This window comes from Antechinus flavipes, chromosome 3 (genome assembly GCF_016432865.1).
Source record: "Antechinus flavipes isolate AdamAnt ecotype Samford, QLD, Australia chromosome 3, AdamAnt_v2, whole genome shotgun sequence".
NCBI lineage: Eukaryota > Metazoa > Chordata > Mammalia > Dasyuromorphia > Dasyuridae > Antechinus > Antechinus flavipes.
In genome coordinates this window covers 42,036,919-42,060,973 of record NC_067400.1, presented here as the reverse complement: position 1 = coordinate 42,060,973, position 24,055 = coordinate 42,036,919, and the positions used below count along the sequence as shown (strand labels likewise).

Genomic DNA, 24,055 nt, shown 5'->3' with positions numbered 1-24,055 from the left:
TTCTTTGCCATGTCACACTGGTATGGTCTTGGGCAAGTTGCTTTGCACCCAAATTCTTCATTTATAAAACACAAGCTAGAAGGGATGTCGGATACCACTGCATCCAACTCCCTCATTTTACACAAGGCACGCAGACTTAGGTGATTTGCCTAGGGTTATGTAAATAGTAAAAGTCTGAGGTTCACTTTGTCCCCAGATCTTTCTACACTCTTGCACTCCACTCATTACTAGTTGTTGTTTGGTTAATTTTCAGTCATGAGCAACTCTTTGTGACCTCATTTGGGATTTTCTTGGCAAATACACTGGAGTGGTTTGCCATCTCCTTCTCCATTCCATTTGACAGATGAGGAAACTGAGGCAGACACAATTAAATGCCTAAGGGTAGATCTGAACTCAGGTCTTCCTACCCCATTTGTTCCCATTTTCCCATTGCACAATTAAACCTAATGTTCCCTTTTCTGAAGGCCCATCACTTTACACTCTATGCCCCATAGCTTTTTCATTTTGTTGGGCTTCAACAAGGGTTCTGTTGAACTGCTAGCAGAAAGGAACCACAGGTTCATCCTATGCATTTAAGTCATGCAGGGGATGCAACACTGCACCCTGAAGACCTGAGTTCAAAGCCAGCCTCCAAGCCTCCACCCTGGGCAAGTCTGCCTTAGTTTCCTCAACTGAAAAATAAGGTTAATGACAGCGACCATCCCATAGGGTGGTTGTAAGGATTAAATGAATTGATATCTGTAAAGTGCTTATCACAGTGTTTTGTATGTAGTAGGTGCTTAATAAATGCTTTTTCTTTTCCTTCTCACACTTTAGGAGTTAGTTTATTAGCTGTGCCAGCTGTGACCTGACCAAAGAGGACACTAAGGGAATAAAATATATGAGAGAGAAGCTTTGTTAATGGGAGAAGTTTGGGAGTGATTGTGTATGGGGGGGTGGTCCAGAGTGTGACCTATGACCTGTAAAACTCTAAAACAAGAGGACTCTGGAGGACCAGTTGACAATAGAAGGATGATGGATGCAGGGGTTCCTTAAAAAGGGATGTTGCTGCCTTATTTTCATGCTCAGAGTTTTGATGGTTTAATTATGTTTCTGTTCATTTTTTTCCCCCATTTTCCCATTGCACAGTTAAACTTAATGCTCCAAGCTGATTATAGAAAGGCCTGAAAAGATTTACATGAACTGATGCAGGGCGAAACAAGCAGAACCAGGAATACATTGTACACAATAACAGCAAGAATGTGTGATGATCAACTAGGAAAGGTTTGGTTCTTCACAGGAGTTCAGTGATCCAAGGGAATCCCAATAGACTTTGGACAGAAATTGCCATCTACATCCAGACAAAGAACTAAAGAAACAATGTAAATCAACATATACTACATTCACTTCTTTTTTCTGTTTTTTTTTTTTTAATCTCTCCCATGGAAAGGGACCTGTATGTGCCAAAATGTTTGTAGCAGCCCTGTTTGTAGTGGCTAGAAACTGGAAAATGAATGGATGCCCATCAATTGGAGAATGGCTGGGTAAATTGTGGTATATGAATGTTATGGAATATTATTGTTCTGTAAGAAATGACCAGCAGGATGAATACAGAGAGGCTTGGAGAGACCTTCATGAACTGATGCTAAGTGAAATGAGCAGAACCAGGAAATCATTATACACTTCGACAACGATATTGTATGAGGACATATTTTGATGGAAGTGGATTTCTTTGACAAAGAGACCTGAGTTTCAATTGATAAATGACGGACAAAAGCAGCTACACCCAAAGAAAGAACACTGGGAAACGAATGTGAACTATCTGCATTTTTGTTTTTCTTCCCGGGTTATTTATACCTTCTGAATCCAATTCTCCCTATGCAACAAGAGAATTGTTCGGTTCTGCAAATATATATTGTATCTAGGATATACTGCAACATATCCAACATATAAAGGACTGCTTGCCATCTAGGGGAGGGGGTGGAGGGAGGGAGGGGAAAAAAATCGGAACAGAAATGAGTGTCAATATAATGTAATTATTAAATAAAAAATTTAAAAAAAATCTCTCCCATGGTTTTTCCTTTTTGCTCTGATTTTTCTCTCCCAATATGATTCATAAAGCAATGTGTATTAAAAAAAATAAACCTAATATTCCCTTTCCTGAATCTTTGACCGAAATTCACTTCTACTTGGGCTCTGAGTCTCAATTTCTTCTAAGTTTGAGGAATCTGAAATTGCTACTTTTGACATCCTTCCTTTGCCGAGCCTCAGTTTTCCCTTCTCATATAATCCTCCATAACATCTCATTGAGCTGCCTCTTCTTATGGAATCCTGAACTCTTATGTGAGAACCATGGAGACAAACGTGAAAAAGGGGGAAGAAACTTCGTGGAGAGATGAGAATGGGGGACAGTCTTTCAAAGACGGCATGCCCTAAAGTGACTTACATCATGCCATTTATATGCTAGATCCTAGCCCCTTCATGGACTAGTTTTTGTGTTTTTTCTTAGATCAAAATCTTGCCCTCAGGTTCTGATTAGTCCAAGAAAAAGAAGGCTGTGGCCCAGTCTTCTTCAAAGAATCAGATAAAGAGAGAGAGACCAGCTTTTCCTTTCTTTACTTAAATGTTTCCCAGAGGCGTTTAAAAAAAAATGACATGGTCCTCTAATAAGCTTCATCAGAAATGCACTTTACCAAAGAAATAAGACATTAAGAAAGTACGATTCAACACAAAGGATCTTCTCTTTACTTACCCATTGTAAATGATCATAGATGAATTTCTTGGCATCTTCTTTCTCCAAAAATTCAAAAAGCTGGAGCTGTAATTCAGGAATAAAAGATTCAAAATGGATGGAAAGCGTCTAGTTCTTGCATGTTAATGTCCTGTTAATACTTCATAATGATTAAAAAAATATATATACACATTTCAACAAACTGATAGGCTATCTATTTGATATGAGTGACAGGCAGGAATGGATGGAGGATTGACTGCAGAGTAAAAAACACCCTGTGTGATCATGGACAAGTCATTTAACCTCTTAATCCCTCAAAATAAATCTCTTAATTATTGATGAATTGAGGAAGTTGCAGCATGGAGATGGCCCTGCCCAGATGAAATCACAGGCAACGACCCAAAATAATAAGATAATAACAGCATCTGAAAGTATGTGCATAATAAGTGCTTGTCAAATGAATAAATACGTGAATGAATAAAAACACACTAAAATGTGGTAGCCCAACTCCATGAATTTTGCATTCTTTATTTTTAATAGGAACAAAATCTCAAGTAGGAAAGGACAGTTGTATCCCTCAAGTAGTAGGGATAGCTGTGCTGGGCTTGAGACCGTAGTTACAGGAATTTAGGGAGAAGAATGGGGTGACCAGACCTGAGAACTAAGGCTTTCCCCACCCTGGGGCTGGTGAATCCAGATTTGTTTCGTCACTCATCATCATTAGGCACCCACTTCTTTGCCACTGTGTGGCTGGCTTAAACTCCATCTCAATGGCAAGACCAATAGATTCAATGAAGCATCTTTGTCACCCCCACTGATTCTGATGTCTGGTGGGAGAAGTGTGATCACAGACATGAAAACTGTCCATACTCACACGCTCAGTGAAGCCATCTGCTTGGAAGTCCCTGGTAGAGGGAAAACAAGTTTCTGATGAGATGGCACAGATGATGAGCTTTTGTCTTTCTCCTGCTTTCCACAGAGTTTCTGCCAGAGCTGCTGAGAGGGCCTCTTTCTGTTCTCGATGGCTCGTTCTGCATAAACTATAACACATTTAAATCAAAGAGGAAAAAATATTCCAAGGAATGTCCCGGTGTTCTCTGGGCAGTAAGCAAATATTTGATTGGAGCTGTTAGCTCTTTTGCTTAAATGGCTTGTAAGGAGAAAAGGTAGCTTTGAAAACTTGTGGAGTTTCAGCATCTTTCTCCATTTCCAAGATAATATGCTCTCTATCCCTCACATGTGATGTTATTCTCTCAGGAAAGAGAAATAACAATGGTTAAATAGAAAAGTGAGATTGGAGCATCCAAACCCATCATTGGCTGAGGATGAGTCTGGAATTCCAACTTTCATGAATGAATGAATTTTGTCCAAGATGTTGGGATCTGAACTGGTCTCAGATTGGATGAGCAATATAGGATGAAGTGACAACAGGATGTCCTGGGATCCTAGGAAAATGGTCTTTTGGGAAAGAAATTTAGGAAATCTGAGAATCTTCAGTCCATAATGAGATTGAAGATCTTTTTTTCATATATACTTTTGATGACAACCATATTACTCAATTCTCATATTACTATTTTCTTTTTTATTATAGCTTTTTATTTACAAGACATATGCATGGATAATTTTTCAGCATTGACTCTTGCAACCTTCTGTTCCAACTTTTCCCCTCCTTCTCTCTACCCCTTCCCCCAGATGGCAGGTAGACCAATGCATATGTTAAAGTATATGTTACATACTACAATTTTCTTTTGAGGCAGTCAGAATTAAGTGACTTGCCAAGAGTTACACAGCTAGTAAAAGTCCTATAATAAAGATACTATAAGCACTCTTTTCCATTGCAAATAAGGGTTATAGATGAGGCCCATTTGTGGCCCTGAGTATATGGTAAATAATAATAATAGCTGACATTTATAAACTACTGTGAAATTTCAAAGCACTTTACATACATTATCTCACTTGATCTTTACAACAGCCCTGTGAAGTAGTCACAGTGCCCCTAAGTCCCCCATTTTGCATTTGAGGATATAAAGGGTCAAAGAGATGAAGTAATTTGCTCAAGCTCACCCCACTGCTAAGTGTCTAAAATGACATTCAAACTTAAGGTCTTCCTGACTCCAAATCTATCATTCGATAAGTCTATAATAAAAGGAGGAAATAAGAGTTGGGATGTGAATCCAGGAAATGCACTTGCTGTAGCAATTTTAAATTGTCTTTTGTGGGGAGGAAGGGGAGGTAGGAGGGAGGGGGAAGAAAACAGTTCATCACAATTCAGACAGATCCAGAGGAAGAAAGATGTATATCATGTGTCCATGAAAGAGAGGTGATGGAATCAGGTGTAGAATCTTTGTCATCTATGTTTTTGGCTGCAGCTATTGGGTGAATTGATTTTATTTATTGTGCATATTTGCTACAAGAAACTTGAGGGGAGAAGGAGGAGAGGTGTTTGGGTTTTTTTTTTCCCCCAATGAGGTAGAGTGAAAAAAAGAGATAACATTTGTTTCTGTTTTTTCTAATAAAGAGGTACTACAGATGTGAAACATGAATTTTTCAGATAAGGTCAGTGTATTATTAGTTTTATTTTATAAAAAAAATTGAGGTATTTTTGGGTATTTCTATGGATAAGGCTCCCAAGCAAGGATAAAACATTAGATTTTAAACTCCTTGAAGTCAGGAACTCTTTTGCCCAGTGCTTAGTATAATACATAGTAAGCATTTCATAATTGTTCAACTGAAGTGAAAAAAAAAAAGATAATTCAGGAGTGTGCTGGCAAATATTAAACGACCAGTTTTCTGAAGATAAAAAGTACCAATAATACACTTTTAACCTTAATCTACACTATGGACAGTTTTTCCCATCATCTCTTAGGTCCAGACAGTCAATAAAGTAAAAAGAAAAAAAAAATCAAGCCCTGATTTGTAACATTTGCCTATTTCCTAGGTGTAAATATTTACAATTGGGATAAGTTGGTGGAGCAGTGGATAGAGCACCAGCCCTGCAGATTCACTAACTTAATGCAGACTTAACATTAACTAGCTGTGTGGCCCTGGGCAAGTCACTTAATTTCATTTGATTACCACCCCCCCAAAAAACAACAACAACAACAACAACAAACAACAAATTAACGATCAGTCTGAGAGCCAGGAATAAGTTGGGTCCAGGACATTCCTAAGAATTGTAATGTAAAAATAAAACCTGTCAAAAGTATCTAATTATCTATATCTATATGTACACATGCATACATGCATATATTTATGTTTCTCTCTATCTCTATTTACATAGAGAGAAAGGGGAGAAAGAGAAGGGTGAGGGGAGATGCTGAGACAGAGATAGAGGAGGGGAAGGAGACAGAGACAGAGACAGACACAGAGAGACAGAAAGAGAGGAAGAGACAGACACACAGAGAGACAGAGAAAAAGGAAGAGAGAGACAGAGATAGAGACAGAGATGGGGGAGGGAGGGAGAGAGAGACAGACACAGAGACAGAGACACAGAGAGAGAAGAGAGAGAGAGAGAAGAGAGACAGAAGAGAGAGAAGAGAGAGAGAAAGAAGAGAGAGAGAGAGAGAGAGAGAGAGAGAGAGAGAGAGAGAGAGAGAGAGAGAGAGAGAGAGAAGAGAGAGAGAGAAAGAAGAGAGAGAGAGAGAGAGAGAGAGAGAGAAGAGAGAGAGAGAGAGAGAGAGAGAGAGAGAGAGAGAGAGAGAGAAGAGAGAGAAAGGAAGAGACAGACACACAGAGAGACCAAAAGGAAGAGAGACAAAGATAGAGACAGAGATGGGGGAGGGAGGGAGAGAGAGACAGAGACACAGAGAGAAAGAGAAGAGAGAGAGAGAAAGGAGAGAGAGAGAGCGAGAGAGAGAGAGAGAGAGAGAGAGAGAGAGAGAGAGAGAGAGAGAGAGAGAGAGAGAGAAGGAGAGAGAGAGAGAAGGAAGAGAGAGAGAGAAAAAGGAAGAGAGAGAGAAGAGAGAGAGACAAACAGAGACAGAGAGAGAGAGAGAGAGAGAGAGAGAGAGAGAGAGAGAGAGAGAGAGAGACAGAGAGACAGAGAAAAAGGAAGAGAGAGAGAGAAAAGGGAGAAAGAGAGAGGAAGAGAGAGAGAAGAGAGAGAGAGAGAGAGAGAGAGAGAGAGAGAGAGAGAGAGAGAGAGAGAGAGAGAGAGAGAGAGAGAGAGAGAGAGAGAGAGAAGGAAGAGGGAGAGAGAGAGAAGGGGAGAGGGAGGGGTGAGCACAAAAATATCTGGGATGGCCCACCGAGTATGGAGCCAGAGATTCCTCATTTTTCACTTCTAATACAGGAATTATGGAACCTGGTCGGGGGTCCCCACCTGTGCTCCCTTCACCCTGTCTGTCTGTGTTTATCCAAAGCTCCCCAAGCTATCAAGACCACTGTCCTTTTCTTCACTCCCGCGGCTCCGATTTCATGCCACTTATACACAGACTGCCCGGAATGGTGGGCTGTATTTCTCTTTCCACGCATCTGCCTCTGGTCCTTCCCCCGAGTGTAATTGTGCTCCCGGAGGGCGGGATCAGAGGCTCGCTGGGAGCCTCCAGGCCCGGTCCCAAGTGGGTCTCGGTCCCGGTGCCGAGAAGCCTCTCGGGGAATCGGGCTGATGGGACTGACCGTTCCCGCCAACGCGAAACTAAGCGCGGCTGCGGCCGAGGGCCGAAGTTGGCCGAGCTGAGTGACCGGCCCCGCAGCTCCTCCGCGAGGCTCCCCGGGCTCCCCGCGCATCCGCTCCCTTGCTGTGGCCGGATCCCCGCTACCTTGGGGGAGTGGGGACATTGTCTCTCCCATCAACCGCGGTCAAAGGGGCGCCCCTGACGTGGGAGAGACACGAGCGGGCTTTTATGCTTTGCGGACAGGGAGGGCGCCCTGCACAGAGCCGGAGGGCCGCCCTCAACTGTGCGGGAGAGGCAGAAGCTGTGGAGCTGCAGAGATGCTCCAGGGGAAACCCGCCCCGGGACAAGCGCCCCTGTGCCCCCGAGAATGTGGGAAGGGGTGAGGAAGGGAAGAGGGACTGAAGGATGGCGCCGGAGCATCCCTGCGGGAGGGCGAGCTGCCCGCGGCTCCCGGGAGTCATATTCTACCCCACTCCGTGCTTCGGGTTACACTTGCTTAAGTAAGCCAACTTGGAAATGTAGTCAGAGACCTGGGGAGCTTTCACCTCTCTCTGCCTCTGTCTCTGTGCCTCCCTGTGCCTCTCTGTCTCTGTCTCCGTCTCTGTCTGTGTCTCTGTCTCTTTTTCTCTCTCCGTCTCTGTCCCTGTCTCTGTCTCAGGATCTCTCTCTGTATCTCTTTCTCTCTCTCTCTCTCTCTCTCTCTCTCTCTCTCTCTCTCTCTCTCTCTCTCTCTCTCTCTCTCTCTCTCTCTCTCTCATATATTTTATTTTATTTTATAATATAAAGTTATTATATTGACAGAACCCATGCCAGGGTAATTTTTTTACATTATCCCTTGCACTCGCTTCTGTTCCGATTTTTCCCCTCCCTCCCTCCACCCCCTTCCCTAGATGGCAAGCAGTCCTTTACATGTTGAATAGGTTACAGTATATCCTAGTGTATCTCTTTTTCTCTTTCTGTCTTTCTGTTCTCTGTTTGAGTCTCTCTCTGCATTTCTCTATCTCTGTTTCTCTGTCTTTCTCTCCATCTGTCTCTGTTTATCTCTGTATTTCTCTGTGTCTCTTTCTGTCTCTTTGTATCTTTGTCCCTGTTTAGTGTCTCTGTTTCTCTCTCTCTTCTCTCTGTCTCTGTTTCTCTCTGTCTCTCTGTCTCTGTCTCTCTCTCTCTGTTTCTCTCTATTTCTCTCTGTTTTTTGGTCTCTTTCTTCTCTCTCTGTGTGTCTCTGTCTCTCTGTCTCTCTGTCTCTCTGTCTCTCTCTCTCTCTCTCTCTCTCTCTCTCTCTCTCTCTCTCTCTCTCTCTCTCTCTCTCCTTTCTTACCTGCAAAAGTCACTGCTTTTTTCACTCCTAGTAAACAAAAGGTATTTGAGGATGTTCACCTGGACAGCCATTTGGATTGCTCTGGACCCACCCTAAAGTGACAATAAAATAAAATTAGGCCATGTAGGGAAAAAAACCAGTGGAATGAGATTGTATGGCTGATCAGGGGAGAATGGAATCGGCCTCCTTTGCTGTTATTACTTTTTAGTCTTGACCTGTTTTCTTTAGAGTGTGGACTTCTGGTGGGAAAAAATCCTCCACTAGTACAGATGGAGCACTCTCACAACTCAGAGCTTAGAGCAGGCATTTTTAATCTAAAAGTCTATAGACAGATCTAGGAGAAGTAGAAAGAGTAATAAAGAACTTTAATAGGAAAAATATATATCAATGTTTATTTTCATCCATCTCTAACTGAAATTTAGATATCTGCTATAATACCAAGCTAATAATAGCTGCTATATCAAATTTCATATATATATATGCGCGCATGTATCTCTCCCTGTCTCAGTATACAGATATCTACATATATATACACACACACATATATAAATCATAGAGTAAGAATCACATACTGTTAAAAGTAGATCTTAGAGATGTTCTTGTCCAATCATTTTATTTATAAGTAGGAGGGAATTTGTTGCTTATTTCTTATGCTATTTATAAATTATAGATGATATGAATTTTAATAATGAAGGAAGAAAGCCCAGATGCCCTAATTCTTGGGGTCAGATGAGGTCTCCAAATATCCTTGGAATGTGACAGTAATTTCGAGCTCGGAGGGAAGATTGGCAGCTGTCTAGTAAGAAAGCCTGGACCTGAAGAGGAGAATTGTTCCTCCTGAGCCAGGGCCTGCTTTCCATATTCCCTCTCTGGTACTATCTCCACTGCAGACTTTGCCTCTGGTGGGAAGGAAAACAAACATGAACTGCTATTCTTCCAGTTGTCTTTCTCTTTCTTGCTGGGAAACAAGATTCTAGTTCTCCAAAGAGAACTCAGAAGTTTTACTATTTTAGCCTCCCGATTTCCTGAAGATAGTGGAGCAGACTTGAAATCCTCCCAACTCAATATACTCCAGTGGTTCTCTAGTACTCCAGGACTAAATACAAAATTCACTCTTTGGCATTCAAAATCCAAGCCTACCTTTCCATTCTTCCTCCATCTTATTCAGCTTTATGTACTCCCTGGCAGTTCCCTGTGTCTAAAACACTTTGTCTTCTCATTCTACCTCCTGGCTTCTTTCAAGTCTTTGCTAAAATCCCACCCTCTACAAGAAGCCTTTACCAATCTTCTTAATGCTTGTATTTTCCCCTCTATTTATTATTTCTGACTTATCCCCTGTATCTTTTATTTGTACATAGTTATTTTGCATGTTGTCTCCTGCTTTACATTGTGAGTTCCTTGAAAGCAGGGACTATATTTCATCTACCTTTCTGTCCCTAGCATTTAGCACAGTGTTTGGTATGTGTTTTTGTTATTGTCTAATCCCATCCATAGGGTTTTCTTGGCTAAGACATTGAAGTAGTTTTTCCACTTCTTTTTACACCTTGAAACATAGCTGATACTTTTAAAATGTTTATTGATTGATTGACTATCCCAACAAGGAGATTCATAAGAATAGAAAGGTATTTATAAGCTCCATGAATTTGTGTAGGTGCTATCTACCTCTGGATACCACTTTTTTTTTTTTTTTTATTTGCTTTGCTGTTTCTTACCTTTCCTATTTCCAAAGCGTAGGATAAGTCTGAAGAAGGTTCATGAAAGTTGAAACATGACTTTTTCCAATCATGGTTAAAGACATGTACAGTATTTCCAAACAGAATCTTTTGTAGGTCCTAAGGAAGAAAGGAGTGAATTTTTTAATCAGAAAATTGTGTTTGGTTTTTAGTATAAAAATATATGGCAAAAGCAGAGATATAGACTTATTGTACCAAGACTTAAAGCTGATCTAGAAAGGACATCAGCTCTTACTTTGATTTAATGATCTACGGAAGATTCCCTATGCTTTAAATAATTATTTTAAGTCAAAGATTCTTAACCTGAGATCTATGAATTTGATTTTTAAAAAAATAATAGCTTTTTGCTTTTCCAAATATATGCAAAGATAGTTTTTGCAAAGATACTTTTGCAAAACCTTGTGTTCCAAATTTTATTCCCTCCTTCCCTCCATCCTTATACCGGACAGCAAGCAATCCAATATAAATTCAACACGTGTAATCCTTCTAAATATATTTCCATATTCATTGTGCTGTGCAAGAATAATCAGATAAAAAGAGGGAAAATGAGAAAAAAAACAAGCAAACAAACAACAAAAAGGAAAATCCTATGCTTTGATCTGCCTTCAGTCTCCATGGTTCTCTCTCTGGATGTGAATGGCACTTTCCATCACAAGGCTACTAGAATTGCCTTGCTTCACCTATGAATTTTATTTTTAAACATTTTATAACTATCTTAATATTTTATTTGAAAAACACTCTGAGATGGGGTTCTTTAGGCTTTGTCAGAGTGTATCCATGGTCTAGGACATAAAAAAAAGGTCAAGAACCCCTACGTTTGGAGGATGTTGAAGATGTTAAGATAACAGTAATTTTATATATATTTATATATATCATCCTAAGGTTTGTAAAGCACTTTGTATTTTTATCTCATTTGATCCTTACAACAATCCTGTGGGATAGACTCTATTATTGTCTCCTTTTGACAGATGAGAAAACTGAGTCTGAGAGAGCCTGAACCTGATTATTACCCAGAATCACATATCTAGTAATTCTCTGAAGGCTTTCTGACTCAAAGTCTAGCCCAGTATTCACTATTCCACCTGGTTGTCTCTAAAATGGGATCTTGCACTTGGAAGAGCAGTCATCCAACCCCTTTGAGAGGTATACTACAGGATACACTATATTTATTGATGACAATTAGTTTGTTGGCAGTTGTTTCTGTGGAATAGTGGAAAGAGGTGGTTTTCCTCTAATTGGAGGTCAGGAAGGAGAAGCTTGAAGAAGCCTTGTTGGACATGCTATACTGGAAATTTCTTTTGAGTATGAACGGTAATCCAAAATCCAATGGTTACTGATTCTATGAATGTTGGATCTGATGTCAAGAGAGACCTGGGTTGGAATCCTTCCTTCAATGCTGGACAAATTCCTTAACTTCTCTGAATATTATTTTCAGATAATCATAGAACTCAAGTTGGAAGGGACTAAGGTCCAACCCTCCCCTTCCATTTTATAGGTGAGGAAACTGAGACCCAGGGAGTCAGCAGTCACTTGCCCATAGTCATATATATAGTTGTATCATAGGAGGATTTTGAATCCTTTTCACTCCAGAGTTCTCTGATGTTTTCCACCCTCCCATTGTCTCCTTCAACAAAGTGGGGCTGATGTCAGGAGGAAGTTCTGTGCCAAAAGGTTCACAGAATTTGAGAGTTGGAAGGGCCTCAGTCCAACTCACACTCAGGAGGACTGACCCCTGGTAACATCCCCAACAAGTAGTGCCTGTGTGCCCTCTACATGATACCTTCTAAGGAAGAAGAAGCTTCCATTCCTAGAGTCAGCCCATTCCACTTATTATTAGAAAGATTTTCTACTAACATTAAACCGCAATTTATCTCTTTGCAATTTCCATTAAGTGTTCTAATTGTTCCCTTTGGGACCGAGTAAAATAAATTTAAAAAATTTCTTCAACAAGACAGTATCAGTGTAAGTGCCTCAATAAACCTTTAAGTACAATACAAATGTCTATAAATGCCATTGTTATCGTAAGATCCTGTCAGAACAGAACATGGACTAAGCCTCTGAATGGATGCTCAGGGAAGAATATCTTTGGGGGAAAAAATGGAGGAACAAGAGGGTACCAACCTAACTTCCATTTTTCAGTTTTCCCCAGGGCTAGGAAACAAAATAAAATAGTATGTTGGGGCTTAGTGGAGGAGGTGGAAAGGTTGGAGAAACAAAGGGCTTGTTGCCTGTGATCAAAGGAGTAGTTTAGTTCTTGGGGGAGAATACTTTAGTGATCCTTTTATCTCCAGATGACCAGTGCTTTCAGTCTTTAAAAAATGTATATTCCAGCACTAACCCTGAAGTCAGGAGGACCTGAGTTCAAATCGGATCTCAGACATTTAACAACTTCCTGGCTGTGTAACCTTGGGCAAGTCACTTAACCCCAATTGACTCAGCAAAAAAAATTAATTAATTAATTAATTAAAAAATAAAAATAAAAAATGTATATTCTAATCCCATAAGTACAGCTCAAGTCAATAAATAAGGCAAGAGAGAATTCTCCAGTGAGTATCTAGTGACTGTCTCAATTTCAGACAATTTGCCTGTCTGAAATATCAGTTAGAGTGGGTCCAGCTTCAAGATTCTTCCCCTCTCTACCCACCCTACCCAGACACTCAGGAATATCCTGTCATTCCCTGGAGACCCACACTATGGGTCATTAATGATTATGCTGATTAAAGAAAAGTTAGATCATGTAACTTGCTAAATAGGAATAAATCCAAATACAATTTCAAAAGAAAAAACTATCAATTATTTAGATGCCTAGGACTTCCTGAACAGTTTCTTGCTTGATTGCAGGCTTCTCCCTTTGAGTTCTTTTGTTTCTGGCTTTTTAAGAAGGAAGTTGACCTAAGTAAAGCCTTTGGGGACATTTCCTGTGTCATCCTTTTTTTTTATTGTGGTCATGTGAAAGTATTCAAATATAAATTCCTCCATTCTGTATGTCTCTAACTCCTTTTTTGGACAAAGATTAATAAAATTTACAAAGTTAAAAAAATGCAATGCAGTTTAGTATGTTGGGGCTTAGTGTGGGGAGGTTGAAAGGATGAAGATATGAGGACTTGTTGCCTGTGGACAAAGGAGCGAGTTAACATTCATTACAGTTTAATTAACATGAGCTCATTTATGGACTATATTTTGTTTATATATATATATGTATATATATATATATATATTTTTAAGGATTTTTATCATAAGTTTGAATTGCAAAGCTATTCTAATTTTTAGCCTTCTTGGGGGGTGGGGTAATGTCCATCAGGCTATATGACCAATGGAGTAGGGGGATTTGCATATCATTGCCTCTTGGGTATACTTGCTTTTCTTTTAGTGGGAAGAGAAGGCTTCTGCCCTATGGTTTGGTTAAGGATTATTTCTGGTGTGGAAATTTCTTCAACTTATCTATAACTTATGATTTGGGAAAGTTAGTTGCCTTGGGCACTGTAGGACTGAATGATTTGCCAAGAGGCACCCAGATATCAGATAAAGGATGCTATACTGCTTCTCCATTTGGTATAATGGAGGGGGAAAATAATATCCCTCCACCTGGAGTGTCATGGCCCACATCAGAGATTTCAGATGGGTGAAGAAGATCATATGATTATGTAAGTTGAGGTAGAAACCACCGAGTCCAATGCTTTTATTTAATAAATGAGCAACTGAGATGTAGAGAGAAGTCACTTGTGCAAGAACATATAAGAAATAAAGAAAGGATTTGAACTCAGGTCTTCTGACTATAAATTTAGCATTTTTCCATTTTCTCCAAAAATATGGAAACATCAACACTTTAATGAATCAAAATAGAGAATCTGTGGTGAAATGAGGGGATTAAATTATTTGGTCACTAAAGTGTCCTCCAGCTCTAAGTCCAGGGTTATAGCTATAATCTTAAGCATCTTGTAGTCCTGTCTAATTCACCATGGACATGACAAATTAAGAAAAACCTAGAACCTAGATCAACATTAATTAAATAACTTGAGTTAAGGCAGCAATAAATGAATGGTATTCACCAGAGGTCCCTCCCAACCCTGACCGTGGATCTAAAATAGAATCATGAACTCCAATCCAACAGGGAATTTCAAGATCACAAGAAGATCTGAAGAAGTAATAAATACTCCAGATTTCAGTGCTGTCTTTTTTAATGGAGAACAATTTTCTGGGCACTATCATTATATAAGATTCTTTGCTGCTGTGTGAATTGTATAGACAGCTGTGGTAATGCAGGTTGTAGTTCTGTTGCACAGTGCATTGATACACATTGATTGAATTCATTTTTTTTTTCAAAAAAAAAAAGAAGTAATAAATACTACTAAGTACTAGTTTTGCCATCCAAGGATCCAGCTTTGAATCTTGACATTGCCATTTGTATGATCTTGGGCAAGTTACTTAACTTTTCCTCATGTGTAAAAGGAAGATGAACTAGATGACCTCTAAGTCTATGAATGTCTAAAATGGAGTGATATGTTCTTTCTAGCTCATTTGCATTCATATAAAATTGAAAAAAATTGTTCCCTTTGGGACCAAGTAAAATAAATAAAAAAATTTCTTCAACAAAACAATATCAGATTAAGTACCTCAATTAATCTTTAAATATAATACAAATGTACTGCTGTGAAATGAGGGGATTAGATTATATAGTCACTAAAGTGTCCTCCAGCTCTAAGTCCAGGCTCATAACTATAATCCTAAGCATCTGGTAGTCCTGTCTAATTCACCTAATTTCCCTAAAAGATCTAGTCTTAAATAATATGGATATTAAATTGTATATAGTGTGTTTGTATTTGGAAAGGACACATTGAGAAAGTATATAAATACAGAGGCTGTCAGAATTTAGGAGGAGAGCATTAGAGCATTCCCAGTACCATGGTACCAGTATTTAAAAAAAATCATAAATAAGTCATTTTAATTATATTCTCCTTTTACCAATAACAACTCTCTGAAGCCTTAAGTCCAATAATACTTTCGTATGACACTGGCTAAGATTTCCCAGCCTCATTGTTTTGGAGAGATTACATTTCACTCCATGTTTAATTAACAAGCTGTACTCACCATGGCCATTGCTAGGGAGATGGGAAAGTGGCCCCATTTCGTTTTGATGGAGGATTCAGGAAGTGAATAAAGGACCTGTGATAGGTACCATCCTTTTTCTTTGTCTTGAGGTAATCCTGCACCAGCTTTGTTATAATCAGCAGATTTCTGACAGTCTTGGATTTTTTCTTGAGCGTCCTCTCACCCCCAAAACAAAGCAAAAAACAAACCAAAATAAAAAACCTGGTATCAATTTTGCTTTATCATATTTGGGGTGAATATAAGATTTTCCCCTTTTTCATAGAGATGACTCATCAAAGTTAATTTTCTATCCTTAGAACCAATCAGCCAAAAAGCATTGATTTATTCCCTACTTTGTGCCACTCTGGGGATACAAAGAATGAAATGATCCTTTCTTCAAAAGAGTTTAATGTTCAAATGGGGAAATAACAAATACATATAAAAGTACATACAGAATAAATACAAATAGATCCAAGGTAGTTAAGGAAAGCAATACTGATTCTTCTCCTATACCTCCCTCAATGCTTAAGATATGCCGTTTATTACTCCCTCATAGACATTGTCACTTTTCTGCCATGAAAGGATGACCTTAAAAGTCACCTCCCCTAATTTTCAACTGAAGAATCCATGGCCCAGAAAAGTTAAATGAATGGCCCAAAGTAACCAAGGTGACAGTCAGGGTTAAAACTTAAGTCCTTGAGTTCCTTCTATCACACTCATATTGTTTCACTATACAGGGGAAAAAGTGACAGAACCCAGGGCTCCTACTTCAAATCCTGCCCTCTTTGTAATTCCATATCTATAATTGGGTAAAAAAGACCATGAACATCCACTGGAAAGATGGAAAAAATAAATATTTCTCTCAAAAGACTCCCTATAAGTTTGAAGTGACAACAGAGCTTAGATGTAACTATGGAAACATCATTAGTATTAAAACCTTGGCTTGAAATCATCTTAGGGAAAAATAGAAATATCATTATCCAATATTTAAAAAAAAAAAAAAAACACCATCCAGTAAATCTCTGTGACGGACTCTTGAATTCTCTCCCCTAATATAATCAATTTATCTTGGTTGCTGTTATACAAAGTAAGGTGGTTGGTTCATCCCTGTCCGATTCTTTCCTATTACTGCATCCTCTCAGTGAGGGCGAGAATTTCACAGTTCAGAGAATTGCTCTTTCACTCATTCCCTCTGGTGTTTCATTGTAGCTTAGCATCTGTCCTTCCTTTGCATTCCTTCATATTTGAACAAATACGAATTCGATGACCAGGAAACAAAAGATAACATTAAAAGGACTTTCCTTGATTCTTTGATCCTGACACTTTAAAAAGATACCTTTTTCAGTTATTCTAAATTCCAAAAAGGAGTGGAAGGAGACTCCCTTATCTCTCAGATACATCATCTGAATCAGACAGGTTTTTGATGAGATGGAATACTTTTTGTAAATCAAATGACAATATCTTTATACTCCCAGGAATGGACTTTTTTTCTCTTGCTGCAAAATTGGAATTGAAAATTTAATTTAAAAATTTTAATCTAATGTTCCCTTCAGTGTCCTGCAAATCCTGTCTATCAAAACTAGTTTTCCATCTGATAATTTTAAGATTACCAAACAAACATCATCTCCTACATTTCAATTTAGACATGCTTGGGATATGGCTTTTGAATCGAAATTTATTCTAAAAATATGAATTAGAGACTCATACTTTAAAATAAGGATGCTAATTGTGCACTGTTCTCAGATAATATCACATTCAAATTGTGCCAGGGGGAAAATATTGGTATTTGATGATTATTTCTGTTTGTGAATTAACTGAATGAACTGCATAAAGACACAAATTAAAAGTCTTTATATAATTTTCTAACATTTCCAAGGCTTTAGATCTCTCTCTCTCTCTCTCTCTCTCTCTCTCTCTCTCTCTCTCTCTCTCTCTCTCTCTCTCTTCCTCTCTCTCCCTCTCTCTCCCTCTCCCTCTCTCCCCTCTCTGCCTTCTCCCACCATGGTGTCAGCAACAGGCTTCACCCCTTGTACCTCTTACCTTGGAATAATGTTTAAATATTTAAAAAATATTAATCAAGTTATCTTCCTTTATTGTTTTCAAAACTCTGATAAAGTGAAGGGAACAAATAATGCAGACGGTACTTTGGTTTCAAAGTGAACCTCGACCACTGAGAATTCTATAGATTTTGGAAGCTTTCAAAGTACTTTACATATATCACTAAAGCATTATATAGTGTTATTTTCACAAATAGTAGAGGGTCTGGATTTTAAAAGTAATCACTTCTAGATAATAACCACATGTTGTTTTCAGTGATAAGAAAAAAAAGCTCTTAAAGGCTAGAAGAGTGTTTAATGATCTGTCAAAAAAAAAAAAAAAGGAACATATGAAAGGCTTCTCAGTGCTATTTCTTATTTTACATTTTCATATACTATACTATCATTGTATAGACAACGTGGCATGCATACAGGATGGTTAGATTATGTTTTCGGTATGATTGTTTGATGTAACAATCACAGAAGAACAAAATCCACCTTTGGAAGAAAAGCGTTACCTGATGAGTTGCACTGTTGATTTCCAACCTGTAAATGAAAGAGAAAACATCAAATGAAGAGCTTCCTTCTATTCATAGCGCAAGGAAACAACTGCCTTTTGAGTCTATAGAAACATCTTTCCACAAGATGATTATAAATGGATGCATTTTCAAAGAACACTTGTAAAGGAAAATGTTCACGGAGAGAAAATAAGAGTTGATTACTCAAGTACATGAAAGGTATCGCATTCAGTCTTCCATGTTTTCGAGAAATGCAAAAATCTTACCTGTGATGACAAAAGATTTCCCTCCACTTCTCAAGATCCGAAATTTTCCTAGCTATGTCATCTAATTCCATCTCTTGGAAACTATGATCCTCAGAGGAGATCTCCTTGTCCATTTCTAGACTAAGGAGCTGAATGGAAAGAAGTTGTTAAAAATTGGGATGAGAGGTACTTGCTGGTGCAGAGAGATTTGGCTGGCACAGATGGCGGTTTGCAATGTGCTAATCCCCACAACTGACTAGCCGGGTCTCATACAACTGGTGCTCTGGGCTTGCTGCAAGCCCCTGCTATCAGATTTTGATTAAATTTTCATTAGAGGTGGAAGACTTGGTGCAGCTCTGCTCACTGCATAAATGTTTAATTCGGGATCCAGATTTATAAACAATGAGGTTGCAATTACTCTCTCTGCATCAGAGAAAGAGGTATAATCTAATTGACTCAAAGTGGCACTAAGGATGGAAAATGATATTTTCCTAGGCTCTGATGCCGCACTCAAGTTCATTCAACAAACATTAAATGAGCACTTTCTGTCTTCGCTAATTTACAAGCTCTGTAGATGGTACATTACCAGGCACTGTGCCTGCCCTCGAGGAGCTTGGGATATGGAAACACAAATCACAATTATATGAAGGATAATGGGAAAGTGCAAGAAGGGGTCACAGCATCAAAGGTAGATGGGCTTATAGACTTACAACATTATAGAATTAGAGTCAAAAGTGGCCATAGATCTCTATCATTTTCTGGAACTGAGGTCCAGAAAACTTAAAACAAATTGCCCAAGATCACACAGATAGTGTTAAGGGAGTTAACAATAGAGTTAAGGGAGACTGAGGGTTGTAGGGAAAATAATAATAGGGACAGTAGGAACTGAGTTCAATTTGGTCACAAACACTGGCTTTGTAACCCTGAATAAGTTACTTAACCCCAATTGCCTCCCAAAGAAGGAGGAGGAGGAGGAAGAGGAAAGAATAATCTTAGAGCAGAGTTTCTTAAAATTTTTCTATTCCCAATCCCTTTTTGTCCCGAGAAAGTTTTATGTGGCCCCAGGAAATAAAGGTTTATAAAAGCATTTATTGATAATAAATCATAATTTTATGACCCTGACATTTGATTATGAAACCCTATAGGGGGACATGAATGACAGTTTAAGAAGCTGGGTATTAGAGGACCTGAGTTGAAGTCACTTAACCTCAATTTTTAATAGCCAAAGCAAACAGAAGAAGATGGGGGGGGGTGGGGAGAAGAGGAATATACTTGGAGGACTTTAGTTCAAATCTGACCTCAAATACTTTTAGTGGTGTGACTTTCGGGAAATAACTTAACCCCAAATGCCTCAAAAAAAGAAAGAAAGAGAAAAGAAGAAAGGAAGAAGAAGGAAGGAAAGGAAAGGAAGAAAGCAAGGAAGAAGGGAGGAAGGGAAGGAAGAAGGGAGGGAAGGAAGGAAGAAGGGAAGGAGGGAAGGAAAAAGGGAGGGAGAGAAAGAAGAAGGGAGGGAGGAAAGAAAGAAGGGAGGGAGGAAATGAAGAAAATAGGAGGGAGGTAGGAAGGAAGGGAGGGAGGGAGGGAAAAAGGGAGAGAGGGAAAGAGGAAGGAAGAGAGGAAGGGAGGAAGGAGGATTTGAGTTTAAATCCTATCTAAACCTATCTTTCTTGATCTTAGTTTTCATCTCAATACAATGAGAAGTTGGAATAAGGGGCCTTAGTATGGGTCTTAGTAGATCTCTTCCAATTTTAAATCTCTGGTCCATAATCCAAATTTACCTGGAGATCCTAAAAAGATGTAGCAGGGATTTGAGTCTGGGTCCTGTGCCTGCCAGATGCATGTGCTTTCCATTTTACCTCAGGAACTGAGAGAGGGAGAGATTATTGCTGGTTGTGGGAATTTGAGGGGATTTTTCAAATGGATCTTTGGAGACATGGCTTCAGAATGTGCTATCAAACTCTGGCTCTAAAAACAGTAATTACATCTATGATACCCTAATGGATATTTCAATTGCCCCAAGCTTCTCCTCACCATACCTCTGACTTCCCTCTCTAGAGCATTCCCTGCCCATCATCCCCTGTAAATGCCGTCTTCCCTTATTAATAGATAAACTTCTCAAAAACAGGGACTGTCATGCATTCTTCTATTTTATATCCCCAATGCTTAGCATGGTGCCTGACCCATAATAAAAACTTAATAGTATTTTTTTTCCTTTCATTCCTTCAAAGGCAGAAAAATCCATCTGACCGCTCTCTATAACCAAATATAAAGTGTTTTAAAGTAATACTGAAGTCAAGAAAAGAACTGGGGAAGCACCAAATGTTTTATACTGAGGTTAGTGCCTAAAACACGTCCTACACGAGTCAAGGGGAAAATGACCCAGATTGTTTTATGGGGAATTCTAAAGAGGTCAAGTCCTTTTCTTTCATTGGAATGACTTATTGCTGTGGTGACAGGCATAGTAAAGAATATTGATTACCTGGATAAAAACACAAGCGATGCTGGCAATTTGTCCCTTTTTGAACAGGCAGAATCCCTGAAATGTCATTCCTCAGAGTGAAATGCTCAGTTTTTCTTTGCCCTGTGCCGCCGAGGAAGAAGAATTTGACCTTCAGGATTCAGGAGTACAGGAATAACAAGATTCCAAGGGCAAAGCAGTCTGAGTGGTCACACACAAGGAGTGCCTGAGCTCCATGGAGCTTTGCATACCACATTTTGGTAGATATCCCAGAATTTTTTTTTTTTTTAGAAAGCTATTTTCCGGAACAGAACAAGAGTATGGCAGTGGTTGTGAAATTCAAATAAAAACAACAGCCACCAATTTGTACAGAAGGATCCTTGAGGGTTGCATATTGCCTTAATTTTAAAATATAATGTGATTACTTTTTTAATTGCATTTTTATTTATTTTGTTAGATATTTCTCAATTACATTTCAATTTGGTTCAGGCCCCATTCAGAGTGTGCTGTGTTTGACACATCTGGAGGAGGGGACAAAAGGTTGTGCTTGTATATGCTAAAATATACCTTATGTACACAAATACCCACAAGCATGGGAGACATAGCATGATGTAACAGATTGATAGGTATCCTTGGAGATCTGGCTTAAAGGACTGATTTTGACATACTCTGTGTGATTTTTTGTGTGTGTAGGATTCTAATCACTCTCTGAAGACTTTAATGGATTTCCTGGAAATTTATCTACCAAATCACATCTTTTTTAAAGAAAAATGTATTCTAAGGAAATCATAAATCATAAAAAAAATTTTTGTCCCCAGTTATATGTTAAAACAATTTAAACATGTTTTTCAGAAGTTTTGAGTTCCAAATTCTCTTTCTCCCTCTGCTTTTCTTCCCCTCCCTGAGACACTAAACAATTAAACATAGGTTATACACGTGCAATCATGTAAAACATTTCCATATTATTCATTTTGTACAATAAAATTCAAATAACAACAATAAAAAATATTTTAAAATAGCAGACTTTAGTCAACATCAGTTCTTTTTCTGGAGGAGAATATTATATCTTATCATGAGTCCTTTGGGATTGTCTTGGATCATTGTGTTGTTGAGAAGAGCTAAATCATTTACAGATCTTCATCATACAGTATTGCTATGTACAATGTTCTGGTTCTGTTCATTTCACTTTGTATCAGTTCCTATAAGTCTCCAAGTTTTTCTGAAATCATTCTGCTTGTTATTTCTAATAGCACAACAGCAGTCTCTCTCAATCATATACCACAACTTGTTTAATCATTCCCCAACTGATGTGCTTTCCCTCAATTTCCAATTCTTAGCCACAGCAAAAAAGAACAAGCTTTTTTGAAGACAGCAAGTCTAGTCAGAATTTTGTGCTTTAATCCCCTTTGTAGGAATGAGTCCACAACTTCTAGAAAAATGAATCAAGAGGGGAGGGACTAATTTGGGGCTCCTCTGTCCAACAGGATTCTCAGGCAGTTAAATGGCTTGTCCCAGATCTTGGGAGTAGGACGTAATTGACTTAATATGAAGCTTCATCTTCTGATTTCTTCAGAGGGCCAGGATTGCATAGTAGAAAGAACAGTGGATTTTGAGTTAGGAAATTTGGATTGAAATCCTGACATTGCCACTTTTTTTTTCCAGATTAAATGATTTTATTCAAGTCATAGAATAAAAACAGTTGTCTAGAAGGTTTCCTGAGCTTTGGCAATTTCAAATTTTTTTTTTTTATTAAAGCTTTTTATACGTTGCCACTTTTCAATCCTTTAAGGTCTCAAGTTTTTCACCTATAAATCCCTTCCAATTCTGACAACGATTCTATCTCCCCCAATTCGTAATGTTTTTTTTAGGGTTTGTTAAGCCAGATCATGACTCTTAATTCATATTTCCAGATTCGTTAATGTTTTAATTGTAAACCTTTATGAGGTATAAGTCTATTTTTAATATTTAGTTTTACCTTTCTTAATTTGTAGCAATCAGTGATGATTAATATGTATTAGCATGTCTAAGGGAGGAAACATAATAAGTTGGATTTGAAACTCACCTGAAAACAATCACTTATTAAGCACCTATAGTGTGTCAGACATTGTGCTAAGTGTTTTACAAATATGAACTCGGTTGATTTTTGGTTGAGGATACTGAAGCAGACAGAAGTTGATATGCCCAAGATCATTGGAGTTAGTAAATATCAAATGCATTTGAACTCTCCTCCCCAGACCTAGTGCTCTGTCCACTGGGCTACCTACCTGCCAATGACATGACATTAAAGGTATGTTTCAGAGAATTTTTCATATCTCTGGCTCATTGTCTCCTCCACCAAGAATAATGGAACTCTTGATATGACACTGCCGGATTTGCTTTTGTTGTTGTTCAATTGTTTCTCAGTCATTTCCAACTCTTTGTGATCCCGTTTGGAATTTTCATGACAAAGAGACTGGAATGTTTGCCATTTCCCTCTCCAGCTCATTTTAAAGATGAGAAAACTGAGGCAAACAGAGTGAATTGACTTGCCCAGAGGCCACATCGTGACCAACTAGTAAGTGTCTGAAGGCAGATTTGGATTTAGGAAGCTGAATCTTCCTGACTCTAGACCGGTGCTCTATGAACTATGGTACCATGTAGCTACTCCCAGAGTTGCTACCAATTCCCTTCACAAACTCAGAGTTCACAAAGCTTAAATGAGAAGAAAAAAAAAAAAAACAGTTGACTTACAGGTTAAAGAAAACAAATGAAACTCTTATTACTAATGGAAAATTTCAGCTACTGTCAAGGAGGAATCCTTCCCTAGAGACTGAATGATCTCGCTCATAATCATTCACTCAATAGGATTTATGTAAGGCATTGTCTTTCATGATTCCTCAATGTATTCACTTTGCCCAAAGAAGCTTTTTGTAGAGGGGTCAAGAAAGGTGAGGAAAGAGAAAAGGCCATTTGATTTGGCTTTTAGTTCATTGGTTACTTTGAAAAGAGCAATTTCAGTTGAATAAAATGGACAGACTCCAAATTACAAAGATTTATTTTTTAAATGTATTTTTATTTAATTTACCAAATATTTCCCAATTACATGTACATTTTAAACATTTTTTAAAATTGAATTCCAAATATCCATTGAGGAGAGCAATATGTCAGTTATACATATGAAGTCATGAAAAGTAAATTTCCGTATTAGCCATGTTTGCAGAGGATTTAAAAGTGAGATGAGAAATAGGAGCATTGACTGTAGGTGGTTTTCTCTAGGAGTTTAGTCATGAAGAAGAAGATATGTTGGATACTCACTAACAGGGATGGGCTGATCAAGTAAGGATTTTTTAAAGG

General features: G+C 38.5%; 1 protein-coding gene across 1 annotated transcript in view; it reads right to left on the bottom strand.

The window, feature by feature from the left end:
- The window catches only part of MINDY4B (MINDY family member 4B), a 51,387-nt gene extending 32,989 nt beyond the window's left edge, over positions 1-18,398 (bottom strand). The window contains exons 1-7 of the mRNA XM_051990491.1: positions 18,286-18,398; positions 18,020-18,047; positions 15,466-15,642; positions 10,357-10,476; positions 8,645-8,736; positions 3,585-3,750; positions 2,732-2,797 (exon numbers count right to left, since the gene is read on the bottom strand). Of these exons, the coding sequence (XP_051846451.1) occupies positions 2,732-2,797; positions 3,585-3,750; positions 8,645-8,736; positions 10,357-10,476; positions 15,466-15,642; positions 18,020-18,047; positions 18,286-18,398 (762 nt within the window). The remainder of the gene's footprint in view (positions 1-2,731; positions 2,798-3,584; positions 3,751-8,644; positions 8,737-10,356; positions 10,477-15,465; positions 15,643-18,019; positions 18,048-18,285) is intronic.
- Positions 18,399-24,055: the final 5,657 nt, after the last annotated feature.